Raw genomic sequence first — 23,296 nt, 5'->3', positions numbered from 1 at the left:
TTTGTAATTATTATTATTCCATTATATATGAAGGATGCCAGACTAGAATGTATTTATTGAAGGGAAATAGTTTACTAAAGAGCAAAAGCGTTCCTAGACAAGAAGCGACCAGCATAAACAAAATGAAGGTTAGAGTAAACTAGTAATTATCAAAAGAAAGCTCTATGCCAGTGTTCTGTATAACACTATCTACACTACAGATCATTACAATGATCCTAGAGGTTCAGAATGCTAATCTTAAGAGTAAAAAAGACAAAATATTCAATATCAAAAGAGTCAAATTGATTAAGGATTACATAGCAAGACTTGTGGCCTGTAGGAAAAGAGAAAAGCAAAATTTTAAGTTAATGAAAATTAAGATATTATATTAGATGAGTGACCAAGTGGAAGAATGCAATTCTGAGAGTAAAGTGCAGGTCTGTGTTCCATTACATGCTCATGAGTTACAGGAGCAAGGCAGTATACAGTATAATGCAAGGATGAAGTTATATAAATTGGAGTTTTACAATGAAAATGAATGGCAATTTATTTCCTATCTATAGATGCCCGTTGCATTAGGTATTTGATGTGCTTATACGAACCAATACACACAGGTTGGATATTGCACTAAAAGAGGGAATATGAAACAGAGTAAGAGGTGATCAAAACATTAGGGATTAAGTATTGAACTTGGATGCTTTGGCCCAGAAAAGAAAATTGATAAAATATGATTTGATATTTATAGGAAGATCGGAAAACAAAAGCCAGAGAACACGCAGTGTCTGTAACAGTTGTATAAGAATCAAAATGCTTGTAAGGACAAGTTACATTTGCACTATTCTTGTGGAATTTTTATCCTATACCAGTTATAAATATACACAATTTTGTAAATAATAATTAGAATGTTCAATCCATAGGCTTGATATATATTTGTTATTGGTGTATGCGTAATCACGAATGACAGAAGCTATCTACCATCTTCAATAATGGGAATACTGTATAGTGTTAAATTCACTGGACTATATTCCAGATTTTCAATGTACAGATACTACAATATACTGAAATTAAAAAAAAAAAAAAAAAGGCACTACAAGACAATAGCAGTATAGTGACACCAACTGGTAAAAAATGGTCGTTTTATATTTATTTTACAGTAATTATTTTTGCAGAGTTTGTATGAGTAAGTGTATCAGTTATCTATGATGCTTTATTTATTATTCATTTATTTATATATACAAGAGTTCTTACATTCTTGTAAAGCCACTAGCACGCATAGCAGTTCAGGCAGGTCCTTAATCCAAATTTTCCTCGGAATACGACCTGCCAAATTGTTTAACAACCAGGTACCCATTCACTGCTGGGTGAACTGAGGCTACAGTTAAGGACTGGCAGGACCCCAGTCAATCCTTCCCGGTCAGGATACGAACCCAGGCCAAAGCTTTCGTGAAGCGCTGGGCGAGTGTCTTACCACTGCGCCACGGGGACTGTACCTTCATTCTTTGTGATGGAACTTAAATACTGTACTGTAGTTGAAAATTGGTTGCCCTAAGTTTTTTTTTTAATTCAAAGTTTATGAACTGTACCTTGTAAATAACCAAATAAACGTTATTCTAATACTATTTATGTCATGAACTCTACAGTATCTCTACAACCTCTCACTTGTTTGAGACAAGATTTTATATGGAAAATAAAGCTATCAACAATGGCTGTAAGTCCAAGTGTGTTTCTTACTGTTAAAGAAGTTTAAATTTGTTTGTAAGAAAGAATAAAACATCAACCAATAGAATTTTTAAAAAGTTTTCCTATATAAATAAATTACTGAATGCAGCATTTAATGTAAGGTAACTAATATTTAACAAAGTAAACAGTTATCAAAGTAAAGTTCTAATGGTATTACTGTATAGCACTTTGGTGTAAAATTCAATAAAAGGATTTCAACACTACTCAAGATGCCATTACAAGAGCAGGACATAAGGTTACCTATACTAAAGGCATCGCAAATCACTGAGTGGGGTATTAAGTGATGCTGTGAAGCAATATCTGAGAAGCATACAATAAGTTCCCCTCGTCCAGAAAAGGAGGACATTAAACTAAGTGATGCAAAATTGTAAGTGGGTCAATGTAGTCAGCTACAGTAAGCGGCGGGTTTCCTTTTCCTCAATTATCCATGAGATGACACTTTCGCTGGCCTGGCAGGGCACCCAAACCGCACTGGAAGACAGACTAAGCATTCCAGTGAGCACACAACCCAATGTTAAACTCATTCACTCACAATGTTTATACTTAAAAAGTCATTGCAAATTTTTGCATGACATCGTTTGCGTTATCTTGTCATCTGAAGGTTATCTTGAGATGATTTCGGGACTTAGCGTCCCCGCGGCCTGGGCCTCCACCAGGCCTTCTTTTTGTTACACACCCCCAGGAAGCAGCCCGTAACAGCTGACTAACTTCCAGGTACCTATTTACTGCTAGGTAACAGGGGCATCAGGGTGAAAAACATTTTGCCCATTTGTCTCTGCGTCCACCGGGGATCGAACCCGGAACCTCAGGACTACGAATCCAAAGCGCTGTCCACCCAGTTGTCAGGCGTCTTGATTAAAAATTAAGTTGAAAAAAAAATAAAAAATCCCGTCATCCCGCACACTTCATATTTCCGCTTTATGGCGGAATATGCAACATTAGGCAGCGAAAGTGTTAACCTAATTACATGTTGACCAGGCTAAGAAAATTGTAAGTTTCCACTTCTGATATGAAGAATGCAGAATAAATAAGTCAGGTTTTATGGCATGAAGTTTGTAATTAGTTAGATTCCCAAACCTGGAGCATATCTGCAGGGGGTTCCGGGAGTTTTACTCCCCAAGCCTAGCCTGGGGCCAGGCTCAACTTGTAGTACCTTGGTCAAAACCCTCTAGATCGTGAAAAAAGACAAAAATTAGGATATGATAGTAATCTGTGAAATGAATAAGTTTTGAGAACAGGAAGTGTGATCAAATGACAAATTTTGTTTCATTAACCAGTTCACTGGAGGCTATACTGACATGACTAGAAGGGAAGGGAACTATAAGGAGAAAAGTGCCAAGCCATTACGACTATATTGCACTGGGAAGGGATCAGGATAAGGATTCAGGATGGGACGGAGTGGAAGGAATGGTGCCCAACCACTTGGACGGTTGGGGATTGAACGCTGAATTGTATGAAGTGAGATTCGTCACTCTTCCATCAAGCCCAAATGATTGGACAACATGACAAGGAATCCAGTAAAACTATTAATTTTAATAAAGTAATATTAATTACTCTTAAAAACTATTAAAATAAAGATACAACCAGTATCAGATTACTGTAACCAAAGTAACAAAACCAGTAACCAAAGGACTGTTATAGAAAATTCAGATATCATTCGGTATGCCAATACATGACCAGAAAGATAGGATGAATGATGCCAATGGAATTAGATTCACTCATTCGAAGGAGATTTGAGTGAGGAAGATAGGATGAAGCTAAGAACCCATGATAATAACGAAGAAGACTGAATCTAGTTTGAGCCAAGAATACGAAGGATGGGTGCTACTTCAGGAACAAACTTGCCCTCTCTTCTCCCCCATTTCATCTCCTCTCACCCCCCTTGTCTATCTTCCCCCACCTCCCTCACCATCTTACATCTTTACTACATAATATCTTCAATGTATATACTATTTTCATCACTGTAACCACCTCCACTATCTTGTCAACATAACCAGAATGAATTCAGTTACCGTTTTCTACTAAATCATGAAAATGCATGGGTAAACGGTGAGAATAATTTCAATCCTCTATATAAAACACATCCACGATTTCATTTCAGACTTCATGAAAATTGCACCAGGGGTAGGTGTTAGAAGCTGACATTTCTTAGTGTGGCACTGAATCAGACCCGGACTGACCTATGCCCATCCCATTCCCCTGCAAAGTTTGGTGAGACTAGCCCCAAGTCTCTGGCCTCTAACCTTGGCCAGAGAAACAAACACACACATTCACTCATAGATAATTGATGCCATGTATAAATTACTCGGAACAAACATTTTATGTGGATCTATATTCTATATTCTAGAGCTTTCATTTTCTGATATTTTTACACAAAATTTACAATTTTAACTTACAAAAAAAAAATTGGAAAAACAAAAAAGCATAAAGCATTTTATGCATCACTGAGCAGGTACCCGAGAAATACAGGTCATATTTATCTTGGTGTGAGGATAAATTGCGATAATCTCCATGAGTAAAATGTACAAACATCAAAATAAAAATGTAGAAGAATTTATCAATACTGGACATGAAGAAGACATATTGTAGATGAATTTATAAATCAAATCAAATTATACAACTGCACTACATTCTATATACAGTAAATTATTCAAATAAAGTACTATTTCTCATGTTCATTGTGCCTTATTAAAGATTAACAAATGATCTTCAGTGTTAAACAAAAAAAAGATGATCCCGGGCTTGATCCTGTGGGGGGACAACAAAAATAATTGGACATGTTTCCTTTCTGTGATGCTTCTGTTCACCTACCAGTAAATGGGTAACTGGGAGTTGGCCAACTGTTGTGGGTGGCATCCTGGGGAAGGTCAGTAGTTGGTGTAGCGGAAACCTCGATAAACCTATGTACAGGCTTCCTGTCCATGACAACTGGAATTATTATGAAAGTATGTACATAAAACTTACAGAACCGGTGAACTTTTATTTCCAACTCTAAAAAGATAACACGGTCACACAAAACATAACAAAGCAACTCTGGTACCTGTAACAGTCACGTATCCAAACAAAAATATGAATTGTGACCAACATGTCCACCTTCATCATTTGAGTCACTTGTCAGAGCACAGTTTCATTAAATGTAACATTTACACAGGTATTTTATACAATTGGCAAACTTGGTTCATAAATAAATCATAACAGCTCGACTTGTACCATCAAATGCCAAAAGTAATCCATCGTCAACAAAACATATTTAAATAGGATATACATCGTCATCACTCTCTGTAACACCAAAATATGCCTTATATACATCTGCTACTTTTCTATTATTTAAGAATCTGCATATCACAATCCACTATATCACTTACACACTAAAGAGTAAGGGGCATTTGTACAGAAACTTTTATAAAACCACTAAAATACAATTTACAGTGTAATTATAAAATTAAATTTGATAATTGCAAGATTATCAGGTTAATGCACAAATAAATAAATGTAAACAGTATTATCAGTATTTATATATATATATATATATATATATATATATATATATATATATATATATATATATATATATATATATATATATATATATATACATATACACACTGTTTATATATTCTATATACAGTATTGCATGCACACATGCTGCATATAGAACCAGTGGTTCCCGAAGTGGCTGGGGTTGTCCACAGGAAGAGGAGGGGGGGGAGGGGACGAGGGCAAGTTTTAGACATCCAAAGATCAGTGCCGAAACCGACACGATTGAACACATTGTGTGTTCAGTGTATGGCAGGAGTGGGGTGGGGTGGGGTGGTGGGTGGGGGGGATTGCAGGACTTATGAGCGTTATAAAATTGGGCCACGAGTACAGAAACGTTGGGAACCACTGACATATACATATGTATTGCATATACACACATGTACTTCATATACACATATATACACACATACTGTATATACACAAATAATGCCTATACACATACTGCATATAGTGTTCAGTATAATTATGTTTTAGGAAATAAACAGACAAAGCCAATCAAAACATGAGTATTATGTTTTCTGTGATCACTGAGGTAAACAGTAATACGTGTCAAACATGGGGGTAGGTGTTCCAAAACAAGAAAAACAGCAGTTTAATGCTCATAAAGGAACTTACTGGATATATATTCTGCTGTACTAATGTATTACATGTTCACTAAACTGGTCCACTTTCCATGAAGCAATTTACAATGAAGAGCGAGATTATGAAAACATGAAGAGCACAATAAGTCACAGCAGCTTTAAGAATGAAACAAAACAATTATAATTATGCAGGAATACCGTATACGGAACAAATTTGAAATTACAGGTACACGCACACCTACAAAATCCAGATTGTATTGTTCCCGACCTGATACAGTTTAGCACAAAATCCAAATTTCTATAAATGTTACCTTTTCAGGCAATTTATCATCATTTTTTTACATTGGCAAATAACAACTGAGGCAATAAATGTCTATATACATTCAAACACACAAATAATATATAATTAATGGTTTACTGTGCCTATAGATAATTATGAATGAAAACATTTAAACAAAATGTGCTTTCTTACCTTTATCGGCTGGTCTTGATAACATAAACAGCAGCAAAATTTAAGTATAACACTATGTCATGGTGACTTGCGCAGTCAGCATGAAGTCTTTATGGTTCATGGTCAATGCCAGACTCAGACTTACTGCTCACCCTAAGCTACAGTGCGGCTCTGGTAAAAGCATCAGCATCGAACTCTTAAGGCTTAGAAGGTTCCAAAGTTTTAATATCACTCCTTCCACCACTGCTCTTTATTTTTCAGTATTTAAAAACTGTCAGAATCAGCACTAGTACCAATGCTATACTCCTCTGCCAGCTTCTTTCCTCCTTAGCCATTATCACGTTTTTTATAATTGTGACGACTGTGATAAGGTCGAGTTTCTAATAACTCGACTTTATTATCCACGGTAAGGAAGTTTCTGTTGTGTTCATCCCAAAAAAAGATACAAAATTTAGAAAAAATATATATACGACAGGAAATTACTTTGCCTAATGATCCAATTTCACAGGGACCCTTGTCCAGAATCCAGACTTATTTCAATCACATTTTTTAATTTAAAGGGGAAAAATCCACTGGCCAAATTTAGTGAGTTATTTAGATGGATTCATTACACGGAGGTCTGGATTTGGGAAATGCCACTGCGTACAGTAATTTGAACCATTTTCAAAACTACATTCGACTGTAAATGCTAACTACTCTATTGCAACATAGCAGTCTCCGTGGTGTAGTGGTAAGACACTCGCCTGGCGTTCCGCGAGCGCTACGTCATGGGTTCGTATCCTGGCCGGGGAGGATTTACTGGGCGCAATTCCTTAACTGTAGCCTCTGTTTAACGCAACAGTAAAATGTGTACTTGGATGAAAAAAACGATTCTTCGCGGCAGGGGATCGTATTCCAGGGACCATAGGATTAAGGACTTGCCCGAAACGCTACGCGTACTAGTGGCTGTACAAGAATGTAACAACTCTTGTATATATCTCAAAAAAAAAAAAAATAATCGTCACCTGTCTAGGAATATCCAATGCCGTATTCCCATTTTTGCCACAGCTTGTTCAGGTACTGTCTGTATAATTAAAAATCCTGTATTGCATTTTAATAATTTAAATTTAAAATTTTAATTTCAAGATATGGCGGGGAGAGGTTGACTTTTTCAACTTTTTTTTTTTTGAGGTTTTTTTGTATTGCTCAAGCTTGACATTTTTTAATAAATTGAGATTACCGAGTCATATTTTTTAAATACTGAAAGTCCACAAGACAAATAATGGCTGTTTAAGAAGTGGGAGCATTAGCATTCTATATATATGATCATGTTTAAATGCTATTACCAAAACTGAGGGGACTCACACCGAGTACAGTATGTACTTTATGGTGACCAAACCACGCACCAGAAGATGAGGAGACGACGACATTTCGGTCCGTCCTGCACCATAATAAAGTTGACAATCGAGTTGATAATGGCCCAGGACAGACCAAAACGTCATCGTTTCCTCATCATTTGGTGTGCGGTCTGGTCACCATATCTTCAGCCACGTTATTATGACTCCTCATCTGAATGCTTCAGGAGAGATGAACACCCACAAGAGCCAAGAACTTGTGATGTGTACTGTAGTTGGTTCATAAGTTATTGCACTAGTGTCTGATTCCTTCATGTGATGCTTCTGTTCACCTAGCAGTAAATAGGGACCTGGGAGTTAGATGTTGATAACTGTTGTGGATTACAGCCCTGGAAAGGTATACCTGGAGTGGGTTATTGGAGATGTTCTACTTCCCAAGCTCAGCCTGGAGCCAGGATTGTGACAACAGGATCTAGTCGGATGTTGCTTAGAGCAACCTGCAGGCCCACATATCCACATCAACCCAGCTGGTCTGACACTTCCTGCAGGAACTTATCTAATTATTAAAAATAAAAAAAAAAGCATTCACTTTCGTTCCAGCAATGCTACTTATACGTGTTGTTGACCAAACCACACACTAGAAAGTGAAGGGACAACGATGTTTCGGTCCGTCCTGGATCATTCTCAAGTCGATTGTGAATCGACCATTCACAATCGACTTGATTGTGAATGGTCGATTCACAATCGACTTGAGAATTGTGGACCATTCACAATCAAGTCGATTGTGAATCGACCATTGAGAATGGTCCAGGACGGACCAAAACATCGTCGTCCCTTCACTTTCTAGTGTGTGGTTTGGCCAAAATATTTCAGCCACATTACCGTGACTCCTCGTCTGCTTATATGTGTTGCTTTCCCTTCAACAATGATTACATTAAATAAAAATACTGTATAAATTTATGACAAACTTCAAAATAGCTTGAAATAAATAATGTAATAACGCGTATTTATGAGATATGTAGCTAATTAACCCTTGGTATGCGGCTATCATGAAAGGTGCCACTGCCTGAGAGAATTTTTTCATTTTATTTTGTACACACTGGGAGAAAACAGAGTTGGGAAGTCAGTGCGTCCATAGACTCTTGGCGAGATAATTTGCAGAGGCTTGCAAATTTAGACTTGTTTCGTTATGATATTAAAGGGATTTTATGTTAGTGCTGTTTCACTTTAGTTTACACAGTGTGGAATAACTTAATTTACGTACACCTAATTGACAAAAATAGTGATCGGGCCATGGGGACTTTGATCTTCGGAACTACCACAGGGTTATCTTGAGCTTATCTTGAGATGATTTCGGGGCTTTAGTGTCCCCGCGGCCCGGTCCTCGACCAGGCCTCCACCCCAAGGAAGCAGCCCGTGACAGCTGACTAACACCCAAGTACCTATTTTACTGCTAGGTAACAGGGCCATAGGGTGAAAGAAACTTTGCCCATTGTTTCTCGCCGGCGCCCGGGATCAAACCCGGGACCACAGGATCACAAGTCCAGTGTGCTGTCCGCTCGGTCAACCGGCTCCCATCCAAGCTGGTAGGTAGGTAGGTAGACCTACGATGTAATATGTACACCTGTATTACAAACAAATTTGCTCCTGCCACAGCACAAAAGTGTCTTGCAACCTGCTCCTTTGCTGCCATTCTGTCAGGGAACATTGTCCCAGAAACAGATTCAAACAATCAGGAGGAGGCCAAATTGTCATTTGACAATCTAAGCTACCAGTACACAATAACTTCATTACATAGTAAGCAATTAAAATCGATAACAGAATAGTTTTATTGGTCTAGGTTAACACCATTAAATCCATATAGATGTATTACTGTACATCCATATATATACATCAGTTGTATAAGTAACAGGTCATAACTCAAACTAACATAACTCAAAAACTACATTACCCTATTTTAACTTGGACTATTTGGAGAAGTAATAATGTCTAGCAATTTTGACCAGACCACACACTAGAAGTTGAAGGGACGACAACGTTTCGGTCCGTCCTGGACCATTCTCAAGTCGATTGAGAATGGACTTGAGAATGGTCCAGGACGGACCGAAACGTCGTCGTCCCTTCAACTTCTAGTGTGTGGTCTGGTCAACATACTTCAGCCACGTTATTGTGACTCATCGCCTGCATATGTCTAGCAATAATATTAATCAGACTGGATGAGGGAAGGTGAAAAGAAACCATTAATTACTAATAAAAAAAATTGAATTTGTTATGAGACTCGAGTGCGGTCGTTGCCTGGTATAGTATAGTATGGTACAGGTATCAGCACCGTTTCCAATATCCATAAGCAAAAATGGCATCTTTTAAAGTTTACACTTAGTAGTACTGTACACATTGTGTGCAAATTCATTCACTAACGCGGACACTTCATTTGAGAACTTGCGTGTGACAAGGCAAATGGAACTTTACTGTAAAGAAAAAAATATAAATAGCTTTTAGCACACTATTTTGTTTTGTAAAGAGCAAAACAATTTTGTACATCATGTTAAAATATTAAGAAATACCAGTTACAACATACAACTCCACATCTCCAAGCCGAGAGGATGAAAGAACGCGAGAATTATTATTTTTCTTTTTAGGATATGTTTCAGCCTCTAGAACAAGCACTGTAACCTATGCAACCCGTTCATAATTCACCTCGCAGAATGTTATGATAATTTGTATACAGGATACAAACTTGTTGAAATCTCACGACATGAATTATGTATCTCTGTGATCCCTCGCCTACCCTTTAACCCATTACGGTAAATGTATCTCCATGATCCCTCCTGCCTTCTATCCTCCACTACAGTAAATGCTTTGCACAGTGCAAAAAGAGAGCTGCATCGGCAGTCCATTTTATTTTGTACACTCCTTTATGTTTAAAAGAAAATTTACGGAATGCCATGTGACCACTACAGGCTACTTACCTCAGACACACGCTTAAAATAAATGCAATAAATATTCAAAGTGGCTACAGTCTTCAAAAAAAAGACCAAAAATATAAAAATATATATTTATATTCACAGCAGAACATTAAAATGGAACACCTAAACCCATGAGACAGATCTTGTATTATTGCTACACAGAGAAGTCAGGCGAAAACATAGCAAACTCTCGCCTTTTGACACCACCTGTTGCATTTCTCAATACCAGCTGCATGAAGTGGCACCAATGTACATATTTGTATAAATTAAATGGCGACGACAGGGGTGTCCGAATTAAACGACGTGCAGTACTATCCTGGATGGTAACCTGGCTTGGGGTTTCCAAATACTGATGCTGTTAGTGCAGAATTATCATATAGTGCTATGGCTGGAATCACCAGAACGTACTGGTTACATATCTATTACATCATTTATATTTTTGCCAACTAAACCTTTATTTATTTATATATATATATATATATATACAGGTATATATATATATATATATATATATATATATATATATATATATATATATATATATATATATATATATATATATATATATATATATATATATATATATATATATATATATATATATATATATATATATATTTATATATATTTATATTGATATATATATATAAAAATTACTGGTTAATATTCATGACTTAGTAAGTATATCATATTAAATGTAATCGCAGGAACAGAAGTTAAACCTCGGGTAAAATTGAACAAATACTGAAACCTCACCTGAGAACGCTTGCTCATGCACACAAACAATTCTGTAGAATTGAAACACAGCTAACAACAGAACACACAATTCGCATCATTTTCAATCGGGCAAGTTTCAGTATTTGTCGTGCGGGCAGGTTTACTCGGGCAAGTTATGGGTAGCTCGTGCAGTAACTAGGTGCATCCCACCTGCCAACGGGTGGGTAATAATTGATCTTCCCGCCCCTCCCCTCCCCTCCCTCCCTCCCCCTACTGCTCAGTAATATACTGGAACACTACCATACCAAAGTATGAATGACATCTGACCTTGGATGTATGATATCAAGTAAATGATCAAGTTATCACTACTGTAACTAGAGCATGAGGTATCTACCACCACCTTACTACACAACCGCATACCTAAAAGGAAAAAAAAAAAAAAAAGCTGTGATCCGTTCCATACTCGCTGTCACGCATCGAAGATCGACATTTGTCTGATCGTCAACTCCCCCTTCCAAAATAAATGAAGAAATACTCAACAAGCCAGCTTGTCACTTTAAAGATTTTATAAAAATAGCCCATAAATTATTTATTAACAATAAACCTTGGTCTGAATAATTTAGTTTTTGCCAGATAAACAATTATGATCATTTACCTCGTGCTCATTTTTGCACTGTAATAGTGTATGGTATGTTACCTAAATACATTATTTATATCTTGGAAACTCGTATGCATAAACTTTACCGTAACAAATAAAAATACAGCTAAAAACACAAATGTATGTAGTTCTTACAGGATCATATATATTCTAGGTCAAATTATTTTGAACAAATTGATCTTTGACAAAATAAACCAATTAGCCTCCAGTCATAGTACAAATTCTGCCACAGAGTAGGTTATGATCAGTTATGACGTTAAGGTTAAGGACAGACAACAGGCAGTTATTAAATCAAGCGATACATTTATGACAGGTACTTCAGGATGAAGAATAGTCCCGAGATTCTCAAGATTGAAAAACAAAACATAACTATTTATACAAGAAATGTGAAAAGTGAATGTAAAAAGGTAGAACCGAGAAAATAAATATTTGGGAAGAGAGAATGTAGAGATATTGCATGATACTTTTAATGAAGGAAGGTGGAAGTTGGAAGGGGGGTAAGGAAGGGGGGGGTAAGGAAGGGGGCTACGGAAGGGGAGTAAGGAAGGAGGGGAGAACAATATTACAATACTATATATATACAGGTGCAGTATACCTCCCCAAAAAAGGGAATAACACTTACTATAATCTACAGTATACAATATAATCTTTGAAAGGAGCACTTGTTGCCATGCACAGACTACAAGCTACAGATGATGAACGATCAAGTGACTACACAGACGACGAGTCACAATAACGTGGCTGAAAAATGTTGACCAGACCACACACTAGAAAGTGAAGGGACGACGACAACGTTTCGGTCCGTCCTGGACTATTCTCAAGTGAAACATTGTCTTCCCTTCACTTTCTAGTGTGTGGTCTGGTCAACATCAAGTAACTTAATTCAGATTGTCAAGAACTAAACAAAAACACACATAACACAGCTTCCAGAAATTATGACTGTGCTGGTTTACAACATCTACAGAGGTTGCAAAATTTGAACGCCTTTTTTATTTTCTTAATAAAAATGTTGGCCAAGCCTAAAATGATTAAGTAAGGCATAACAAATGATAAAACTAATGTATGGTATAAAAGTCCAGATACCAACAAGAAATAGCACCTTCTACTGAAAGAATCTTTAATCCTTCTTTCATATACTGAACCCTGATGTTCTTCTTCCATTCACATTGTATCACACAAATAAATAATGAGTGAATCATTTACACGAGACATAATCAAAACAAGCATTCTTCTTCAGGAGATATTCTAACTACACTACTGATTGATTGATTAATGAAGGTCTACAAATGGCCAAGATATTATAATGGTTTGGAAAGAGTCTATTAGTAAGACAGATGCGATTGATTTATGGCACAATTTAAATGTTCTTATACATTTCCAAAAAGCACACATCCTTTCTGGATCATAATTTATTACTTTTAATAAAGTAAATTAGGAGATGCGCACGGACGGGCTGTAATTGAGAAGTCGAGGAAACTGACAACAATGTGGAGTAAGCAAGGATCAAGGGCAGTTTTTAAAAAAGGAATACTACACTGCACTTAGGATAATACACAGAATGTATATAGCAATGAGAAAAATACTGTATGTAGCAGTCATAGACCAAGTAACAGCCTAGGCTGTAAGTTTTTTGGAATGGCATATGAGGTCTTGCAAATTTCTGATGCTGGAGGCAAGTTACTGGCAACAATAGTCACATAAAATTGGAGCACAGCAGTGTAGATGAGTGGAAGACAGAGCAAGTTTTAGAATAAGTAGGTAATGGATTAATACATGAATATGTAATGTCCTTGCAACCTGGATTTAATAGAGGGCTGCAAGTAAGAGTGGGCAGAGAAAGGAACACACTTGGAGCTCAACATATAGTTCTGTTGACCCGTCTTTTTGGTGAACACCTCAGTAGTGATGGCAGAAAGTGCCTGCTACATAGAGTGTGTGTGTTACAAAGTGGTAAGCATGCATGCAATCAACAAAAGGTGAAGGCAAATGCCAGTAATAAGGCGATTTTTTTTTCTGCTGGAAAGGGAAATGGTGGACTTTGCTTTACTATACGGAATGAACAAAGAATGATGGAATGGATGGTTGTAATGGAGGGAAAAGCATCGGTAATACCAAAGAATTTATACAAAACGTACCCCAGTACATCTTCCAACCTAGATCTAGAGAAATGGAACAAGGACAATGCATGACAACTCAAATTCAGGCTCCTAATATGACCTATTGAAGAAATTGGCATGTTACAAGTAGGTAAAAGGAACATGGAAGAGAGAAGTGTATGGAATATGGGGAGGGAGGTAATAGAAAAGGAGAGTCATGTAAAGTATGGCGTGACAAAGCCAAGTACAGGGGATTTGCAAAGCAAGTTAAAAAACAACATATGGGTATTGTATGGAAAAAGGGAATGTACTCTTCATAGAACATGCTGCATTATTACACACAATTGCGTGATGCATCAAATTAATAAATTCACATGGGCCGTGACGAGGATTCGAACCTGCGTCCGAGAGCATCCCAGACGCTGCCTTCATGTCGTAGCTCAGTCGATTAAGGCAGCGTCTGGGATGCTCTCGGACACAGGTTCGAATCCTCGTCACGGCCCTTGTGGATTTGTTTATGCTGCATTATGCTTAAATTGGGCTAACTAGTGTCTCTTCTGTAGTGGTCTCCCAAGCAGGAAGAATTCTTAGAGAGAATAAGGCATCAGAGATATGCAGAGAGAAGTATAGAATTTATTTAACAGCTGTACTTAAATGGCTAAAGGCTTCTATACACATTCTACAGACTCCAATCAATAAAATACACATGAGAAGCAAAGGACCAAACATGTTTGTTCCAATAGTCAACAATAAAAACAACTGATAAAATAACAATAAAAAAAAGACTTTACTGCCCAATGAGTAAACGTAATTCTCAAAATATGAAAATACATATTTTAAAAATGTAATGACGGCATTAGTTTCAGATGAAGTTGTTAAAAGTCTCCCTGCGAGGCACGACTAACAGTGATATAACGATACCCGCCCCCAAAAAAACTGAAAACTAATTAAATTCAAGTTAACTGTTTACGTAATGGAAGAGATCTTTGACACAGTTAGTTTACTATGTAACGGCATATAAATGATGTAATAACTGAAATGTTCTTCAATTCAAATATGAATTACTGTATGGTTACTTGTACTTTGATTATTCAATTTACTGTGCATATAAATGAGATAGTCCCAATTACAGTACTGTATTTAGATTTTCTATGGTAATATACATCAAAATCTACAATAATTCTTTTTGTATGCATTATAAAAAAAAAAAACATAGTTTTGGGTATAAAAATATGCACAAATATGTCTTCTATTATTAGTGCTAATAAAATAACATTTTGAACCCCCAAAAAAGTCCCAGACTTAAATGAATCTCTAGACACAGCAGACACGGCTGGTCCAAATTTATCCAAATAAACAAATAGATTGATGTAATTATGAAACTTATTAGAGATACAAATAAGTGCCTTGAAAACTTTTTTGACGAAGGAAAAATTAACATTTATGCAACTAAAATGTGTGTACTCACCTTGTGTGTGTGTGAATTTATTTATTTATTTATTTATTTATTTATTTAGTTTCTAGCTGATGTACATTTACCATCATACATGTAATGATGTATTATCATACATCAATGATGTATTTTACTACTACGTGTATTCCTAAACTTTTTTTTTTTTGTCCAAAATGTTGTGTTCAAATTTCAGACTGCAACTGTTCCTTTAGTATGTAATAACTGTATAATTCTTAAAAAAAAAAAGTATCGAGGTAAAAAAAAATACTAATCTACATATACCTTCTCCTTGATATGTAACCAAAACTCAAATTCTTTTAAGACAAAATAAGCAGCTTATTTTTGCCGCTGCTGCTGCTGCTTGGCCAGCAGCAGCAGTCCAAGCAGCTGTAACTTGGACTGGAGATTAATGTATAAAATAATGGATGGATTATGAACCTTGAACAACAATGAGCTGAAGGATCTATGAAGGAAATTTTAGAGTGGACTCAAGATGGTGATAAAAGGAACGTAAGAGAGAATAAATGAGTACTGAATGTATCTCAAGACAAGAAGAGGGATAACATGTACAAATGTACGCCGACCGACTTTCACACAACACTGCCTTAAAAGCAGAAGAAAAAAAACAACTTTTGCGAGCTAACAACACCCCCAACTTTGGCAAGAATTGTTAATGTGACTGAAGGAATAATCATGCACTGTACTCTATAACTGAATTAAATAAATATAATTCAATATTTTCTGCATATAAAGTTTACAATTTTATTTAATCATATAAATTATTATTTTTTGTAAAGATTTCAAATGGTGAAAATATAACAAAGGAGCAGTGTGAGGGGGATGATCATAACATGTTATCGAGCACACTGTATATTTTTGTAATACCAGTCATTCTCAACCTGACAACACGTACTTGTGCTCACAAAATATCCTCTGGATACTGCAAAATGTAAGTGATGGTGCAGGAGTCAGAATCACTAGTACTGCAACTCTCACAAGTCAACAATAAAGGACAGGGCAGAGTAAGTAGGAATCTTGTATCTGTATTAACAAGCAACCGATGTATTCAGAGGATCCGAGAGGCAACGTTCGCCTCCGTAGAAAAGTTAATCGGGCATGTGACAAAACATCAATGTCAGTGTGAGCAGGTCCTATCTCTCTCTCTCTCAAGCTTCCCTCTCATGTAATATACACAGCTGGAGAGTACAACGACAAAGTCACGTTACGGTAATCGGTAAATTAATTGGCCTTGTGCTCATACTGTCATCATAAGATGCCACTTTATAACCCCCTTCCAATGATCTTCTACAGTAAGAAGCCTCTACATTCCAAGACAAGAATGAGTTTTCAATAAATATATATTTTTTTTTACCAATATATTAATTCTACTTTATTTTTCCTATCTGATACTATAATACCTTGTAATATGTTTTAAGTCACCACGTCACCATCTCTCGTTCAGCTGTTTACCACTGGTTTTCAGTCTCTAAAAAGAAAAAAAAGGGCAATAGGTTAATATTGGCATCTTCAAATCAAATTAAGTACCCAGTACATTATAGAAGTTACATTTAAGTATTATTTATCAAATTAAAAGCAGTTGAATCAGGAATGAAACAATGAAAATACATGGATTTACAAATGTCCAAGTATGTGTGTGTTCATGTTCCTACTATATAGGTGTATGTGCATGCTAATAATTGTGTATGTATTTGTAAACATGAATGTTCAGTCTTATGCATGCGTAATGAATGTTTTTATACAGTAATTACCAATATGGCAATGCTCAAAATGGGGTTACGGGGGTGGGAGTTACACTTGCGGTGTTCAACCTTCCCAATAATCTGTCCTATGACTGTTTGAAGGCTCCAATGGTTATGGCAGACACTACCCCTCTCATTTATATGTGTATGCATGTATGTGTAATGTTCATACCATAACTTAGCATTCAACACGAACAGGCTTATCATTAGATTAGTTCAAACTGTGTTAGCACTGTGATGGTTATAAACCCATACCCCACACTGATGAATCACAAGTTACATACGCATTATTGTAGCCCAATACACAATAATATCTTCTCAGGCCAATGTCCTTGGACTGTACAGTATTACTTTTATTAGGGAATTTAGTCACATAAGTTCCAAGCAAATGTTTGTACAGTCTAGTAGTAAACCTTGCACACTTTCCAGCAATATGACATTCTTTTTAAGAAACACATTCTTAGTCGGTTCATCATAAAGTCTATTCTCTCGATATGCTAATACGTTAAAAAAGCAACTGTTTGATCTAACCAGAAATGAACGAACCCAAACAACCCCCACTAACCAATAAGAGGCCGATGCACTAAAAAACTTTAATATAATGGTACAGTATTTTCATTTTTACAAATATGTCACATTTTTGACAGAAGTCGATTATATTAAAAATGTGATCTATTAGGCAAGAGGGCGGGTAATCTTTCAAGAGAAACTACACCCACAGGAGGTTTGATTTCATATTTCATCCATATTTCTTTACTGTATGCAAAACATCGTTAATCTTTCCTAATATTTTGAACTCATTTTGGGAACCTGTGACATACATAAAAGATATATGAAATGTTATGGATATTTTACAGTTCCTGTACTTGTGCAATCCACAGGTGGACGCCTCACACATTAAGGGTCCTGGTAGTGCAGTCAGGTTCGTTCTCGACTCACAATCGAGAATTCCGGGTTCGAATCCCGGGTGGGATTTACCACAAGAGGCCTGGTCAATGACCGGGCCGTGGGGACACTAAGCCCCGGAAACACTTCAAGGTAAGGGACAGAAATGATTGGACGAGTTTTCTATCACATTAGGAATGTGATAGAAAATGCCCCTGTCCACCTAGCAGTAAATAGATACCAGGAGTTAGTGAGCTTGTTGTGGGGTTGCGTCCTAGGGAGGGATTCGACACTGAGGGGACCTCGAGGACCTAACATATATTGTATATATAACTGGCTGCCTGTCCCCCAACACAAATGAATTATAATTATATTTTAAATAAAAGCAAGAGCAGTGATAGTGGCATTCGTAAGTATTATTTATCTGTGTATGTTTTTATCAGAAATACAGGTACAGTACTTCAATATTCCTTCTTAACCACAATCATTTCAGCCCTTTACCACAATTCCCAACTACAGTATTAGCTACAATCACTTAGAAGCTCCCCATTTCAAGTTTGCTTACAATTTTACGTGTAATAGCCTATTTATTCATCAACTGAGAAGACAATTCCTTGATCGGGAAGAATTTAGCTGTATTATTAACAATGTTAAGGGTTTCATGCCATTCTTGTTATGAAGGAAGAATTACACTCGAGGATAACGTGCTGTAAGAACAGAAACAAAGTCGGATTGATCATGGACTAGAAGAATGATGAATTTCTCCAACAGGAAATATATTTTGTGATATGCTAGGGATTTGTTATTATCTCTGAAATCAATATTTCAATATGAAACTATTTTCAATATCTCTGCAATATATTGACACTTTGTGTTTGACTTAACCATTTGACTATTAAAATTGGATTTTACAGATTGAATACCCCAAAGACTGAATGAATGACAAAGATTGAATGACACCACAAAGACTGCACAGGAGTGCTCTAGCTAACATCCAATTGGCCTACCCACCCACCTACTCTGGTCATCACTAAATGGCAGCACCCTACAAAAATTGGTCCCCCTCCCCTTGGCGAGTCACCTTATATTCTTTGCCGTGCATGTTGGTTGGGTATGTGTGGATCATAATTTGGCTAAGTGGCTTGTATCATCTTATGAAACTCTTTCAGTCAAGTGGGCCCATGGATATTTATACACACTTTCAGATATAGGTTGAATACAGATCTTTGAGTGTTCCTGTATTTTTCCAATTTGTTTACAGGTGGTGATGCAGTGTGTTGGTGGTTTTTGACTTGGCCACACGAGAGTGAAGAGTAGTATTTCATACTGCTATGTTGTTGCTCGAGGGATATGTGACATCAGACAATTTCTTTACGATTCCTAGGACTATGCACAATAACATGACCACCTCGAATGATTCCCGAAGTGGCTAAACCGAGTCGGCTGCAGGTGTCTGCACACATGCATGACCTTCAGATCTATTGCGTGCACAGGAATAGTTATGGGGGCTAGTTGCACAAATGGCTCAAAACAACCTAGTGAACCAGTCACGTTAGTTATCCAGAAGACTGGTCAAGGAATGTAAACATTGACCCTCCATAAATCAAGGTTCCTTCAATGAGAATGACAGTCCTCCCTGATTACTGGAGAGAAAACTGAAACCTCAAGGCATGGATCACCCTGAACGCGTCCTGCCCAACATCTTCCGAAAATGAGTGCAGAGTAATGGATTAACTGGTTTTTTGTGGTGGAGCAGGCTTGGGGCAAAGAAGAGGACAACATTCAGGAGAGACTATGACAAACAACATGTAATATCCAAATATCCCTACCCCAAGCGTTCCAAATAAACATGTAGAATCCCAAAATACACAGTCACTGGGACCCAATACAAAGAACCGATGACACCGCTAAGAGTAGTTCCGTCAAGAACTCTAAATAGCAGGCATATCCTGTCAGCTTCCACTGGACTGGAGGAGGAGGAGGATGTGAACGGGATGAATAAGAAAGAAGATGGAGGAAGAAGAGTGGGGCAAAACATGAAATAGAGCAGAAGAGAAAGACACAAATGAAATAGCAATGTACGGTGTTAGGAGGAAGGAAAGGAAACACACACCTTCTACAACTCTTGTACCTCAGGGACACTTGAGCTACTCTAGAATAGTTAAGCAAAACAACACCCTTGAAAAAGTGCACCACTTACTCTTGTTTTTCAAAATAACACTTTATTACACAAAGAAGAAGGAAGAAAATCAAAAAACCCCACCACCACCACCATGAAGAAGCCTCCACTAAGGTACCTCGACGAACTGTGGAAAATAATTCATTGATACAAATGCAGCATGTAGCTGAACAAAAAAAATAGGTGAGGGCAGAACTGAAAAAACATATATTTTTTGTATTAAATTAATTGCAAATAAATTAATACTGTATATAAAAATGTTAACATACATAGACAAATACAGTACATAAATAACAATTTACAAGTATGTACAAACATATACGCAGGTATGCAAGCTCAACTGCATGCATGCTGAATAATGTAAGCAATTTCTTAACTTTGAATGGGAAGAAATGTGGGAGGCAACTTGTATAAAGTTTTGAAGTTAATTCAGAAAGACAAATGACTTATGTTTAAAACATCTCAAGGAGATGGAATCCAAATAAATAGCTACAGGATGAAGTAGAAAGATAATTTGCGTATAACAAACAGAGCAGGAGCAGATCAGATGCTACCCAGAACGTTAAAGATATGCGCTAAAGTCCTCAAATTACCTACTCTCAATTATCATTATATCATCAATATCATTGTTGATATAATTCCTGTTACATATCAGGTTATTGTCGAGCCTGGCCTCAGGCCTGGCTCGGGGAGTAGAAGAACTCCCGGAACCTTCTCCAGAGACAGGAAACCTGTACCTGGGCTGGGTTGAACTACTCACCTTTTAAAAGGATGCAACCCACAAAGGTTGCCTCCTTACTGCTAGTGAACTGCAGAATTTACTGCATCAAGTGAAACATACCCAGCCATTTTTGTCCTGCATGGAGATCAAACTAGGATCCTCAATTGTGAGTCGAGAATGTAAACACTCCAAGAGGAGGGCCCCAGAAGTTACTAGCGAGGCCCCAGAAGTTACTAGCGAGGCCCCAGAAGTTACTAGCGAGGCCCCAGAAGTTACTAGCGAGGCCCCAGAAGTTACTAGCGAGGCCCCAGAAGTTACTAGCGAGGCCCCATTAGTCACTAGCAAGGTCTCACAAGTCACTAGCGAGGCCCACAAGTCACTAGAGGGGTCCCCCAAATCCCTAATGGGGCCCCATAAATTACTGGTGAGGTCCCACAAGCCACTAGTGAGGTCCCACAAGGATGGGAAAGGAGGTGTGTGTATGGAAATTGGCACCAAAACGATAAAAATCACATGAATTACATAAAATTCAGGTAAAATTCACATGAAATGGCATTTTGGTGCCATTGTATAAATTAGCACCGACATGATCAAATTCACACGATAAATTCAAATGATAAAAATTTCTTAAAATAAAAGAACATGTGAAAACAAATTTCACATGCTCTTTATGACATGTGAAAGATTTTGCATGTCTTTATGACATACGAAATCTTTCACATGTCAAAAGAAAATGACAGCAGTAATTTTCAGTGATACCCAGTATTGTAAGTACTGTAATTAAAATAAATAAAAATGGTACACGTTCAAAGAAAACAAAAAAATAAAGCTGTTTATAAATGACGCCATGCATTTACACAATTCAGTATCACCGTTCAACTCTAAAATATACAAAATCAATACCTCAGAGCATACCTTCGGCTTTGCGGTAAAATGCATTGTTTCCAGCTATAGGTATTGGATGAGCTTCTGTGTTTAGTACCCATTCGTCCAAACTCAGGAGCGAGTCGTCAGAAAATATCAAGTACAGGTACTGTGGAAATAAAAAGGGAATAGCACTAGTATTCTTATCAGTTGAATAACTTCAAATAATCTTTATCTATGCCATTTGCTGCATAAAAAATTGAGTAAACCATGTATAAAAAACCACCTCATTTGCCTGCTAATGGGATAGGGTTAATATTTATTAGGTCTAGACAAATGGATTAATCAACAACGTTTATATTTGAATCATTTATTTATAAACTAAACCCACTAAGTGAATCACTCCCCCAGCAAATTTTTTAAGCACTAAATATGTTTCACAACCATAGGGTTGAGGAGAATGAACTGCTGGCAAGTACAGTGTGTTAAAATCACTGATCAAAGACAAACCTGTTTTCAGTCTAGTATATCGATTACATCTGCACTGAGCAAAACATCCTCTGAAAATAAAGGCTTGTCCTTGGATGACATATTTCTTCAAGAACTGGGAAGATGTGTCTGAGGAAGGTGCTACTTGAAGAAACCCTTTCTCCAGAGAGGGAAGCTTTAACAGAATGAAGCAACAAACATCAGACAAACTACATCGACAAAGTAAAGGCGAGCCTTTTCTCTCGGTGACGGCGCAATACTATGCAACTAGTCACACTGCAGCACCATCAGTGTTCTGCTCTCTATCTCAACTTTAACACTTTCATTATGTTTTCCACAATTTATTTTCTATTTCCCCTTTTGTTTATTTGTCCTGATTTACTGTTTATGATTTACTAGTCATTCAACTCTAAAACTGTGCTGCATGTGCCAAGTTCATATACCTCTGGCAACACTTGAATGAAACAAGTAGTTATTCTCCTAACACCACCCCCCCCATGATGGCAACCTGTCGATTCCTCCATTTTTAAGAAGTTAGGCCTACCATCCTGGCATGAATGAAGAGAATTAATATGTCTCCTACCATTTAGCTAGAAATGTCTCCCATTCTTTAACCAGCAAAGTACTTTTTCTATCCAAAGGCCAAAAGTCACATTCAACTAGTTTCCTAACACACAGAAATCACAAGAGCGTGATGCATCAAATTAACAAATCCACAAGATTTGTGGATTTGTTCAACTAGTTCCTAATCGTGAGAGAGGTCAATCTCTCTTAACCATTTACAACCCGTGTAAAGACTGTGTCCCACAGGGTTTGAAAGACTTGACATAATTAAAAATAATAATAATGATAATAATCATACACATATACAGTATTCCTGGAA

General features: G+C 37.0%; 1 protein-coding gene across 3 annotated transcripts in view; it reads right to left on the bottom strand.

The window, feature by feature from the left end:
- Positions 1 to 4,256: 4,256 nt before the first annotated feature.
- Positions 4,257 to 23,296, bottom strand: part of alpha-Man-Ia (alpha-Mannosidase class I a) — a 33,846-nt gene continuing 14,806 nt past the window's right edge. The window contains exons 8-10 of one of the 3 annotated variants that reach the window (XM_069309579.1): positions 21,976 to 22,093; positions 16,934 to 17,001; positions 4,257 to 4,647 (exon numbers count right to left, since the gene is read on the bottom strand). In XM_069309579.1, coding sequence (XP_069165680.1) covers positions 16,982 to 17,001; positions 21,976 to 22,093 — 138 coding nt within the window. In that variant the 3' untranslated portion in view covers positions 4,257 to 4,647; positions 16,934 to 16,981. Of the gene's footprint in view, positions 4,648 to 4,686; positions 10,094 to 14,682; positions 17,002 to 21,975; positions 22,094 to 23,296 lie in introns of those variants that run through there. The other 2 variants (XM_069309578.1, XM_045763373.2) reach the window with 2 other exon arrangements.

Source organism: Procambarus clarkii, chromosome 65 (assembly GCF_040958095.1).
Source record: "Procambarus clarkii isolate CNS0578487 chromosome 65, FALCON_Pclarkii_2.0, whole genome shotgun sequence".
Classification (NCBI taxonomy): Eukaryota; Metazoa; Arthropoda; class Malacostraca; order Decapoda; family Cambaridae; genus Procambarus; species Procambarus clarkii.
The sequence above is the reverse complement of the archived record's forward strand: the minus strand, read 5'-3'. Positions and strand labels throughout refer to the sequence as shown.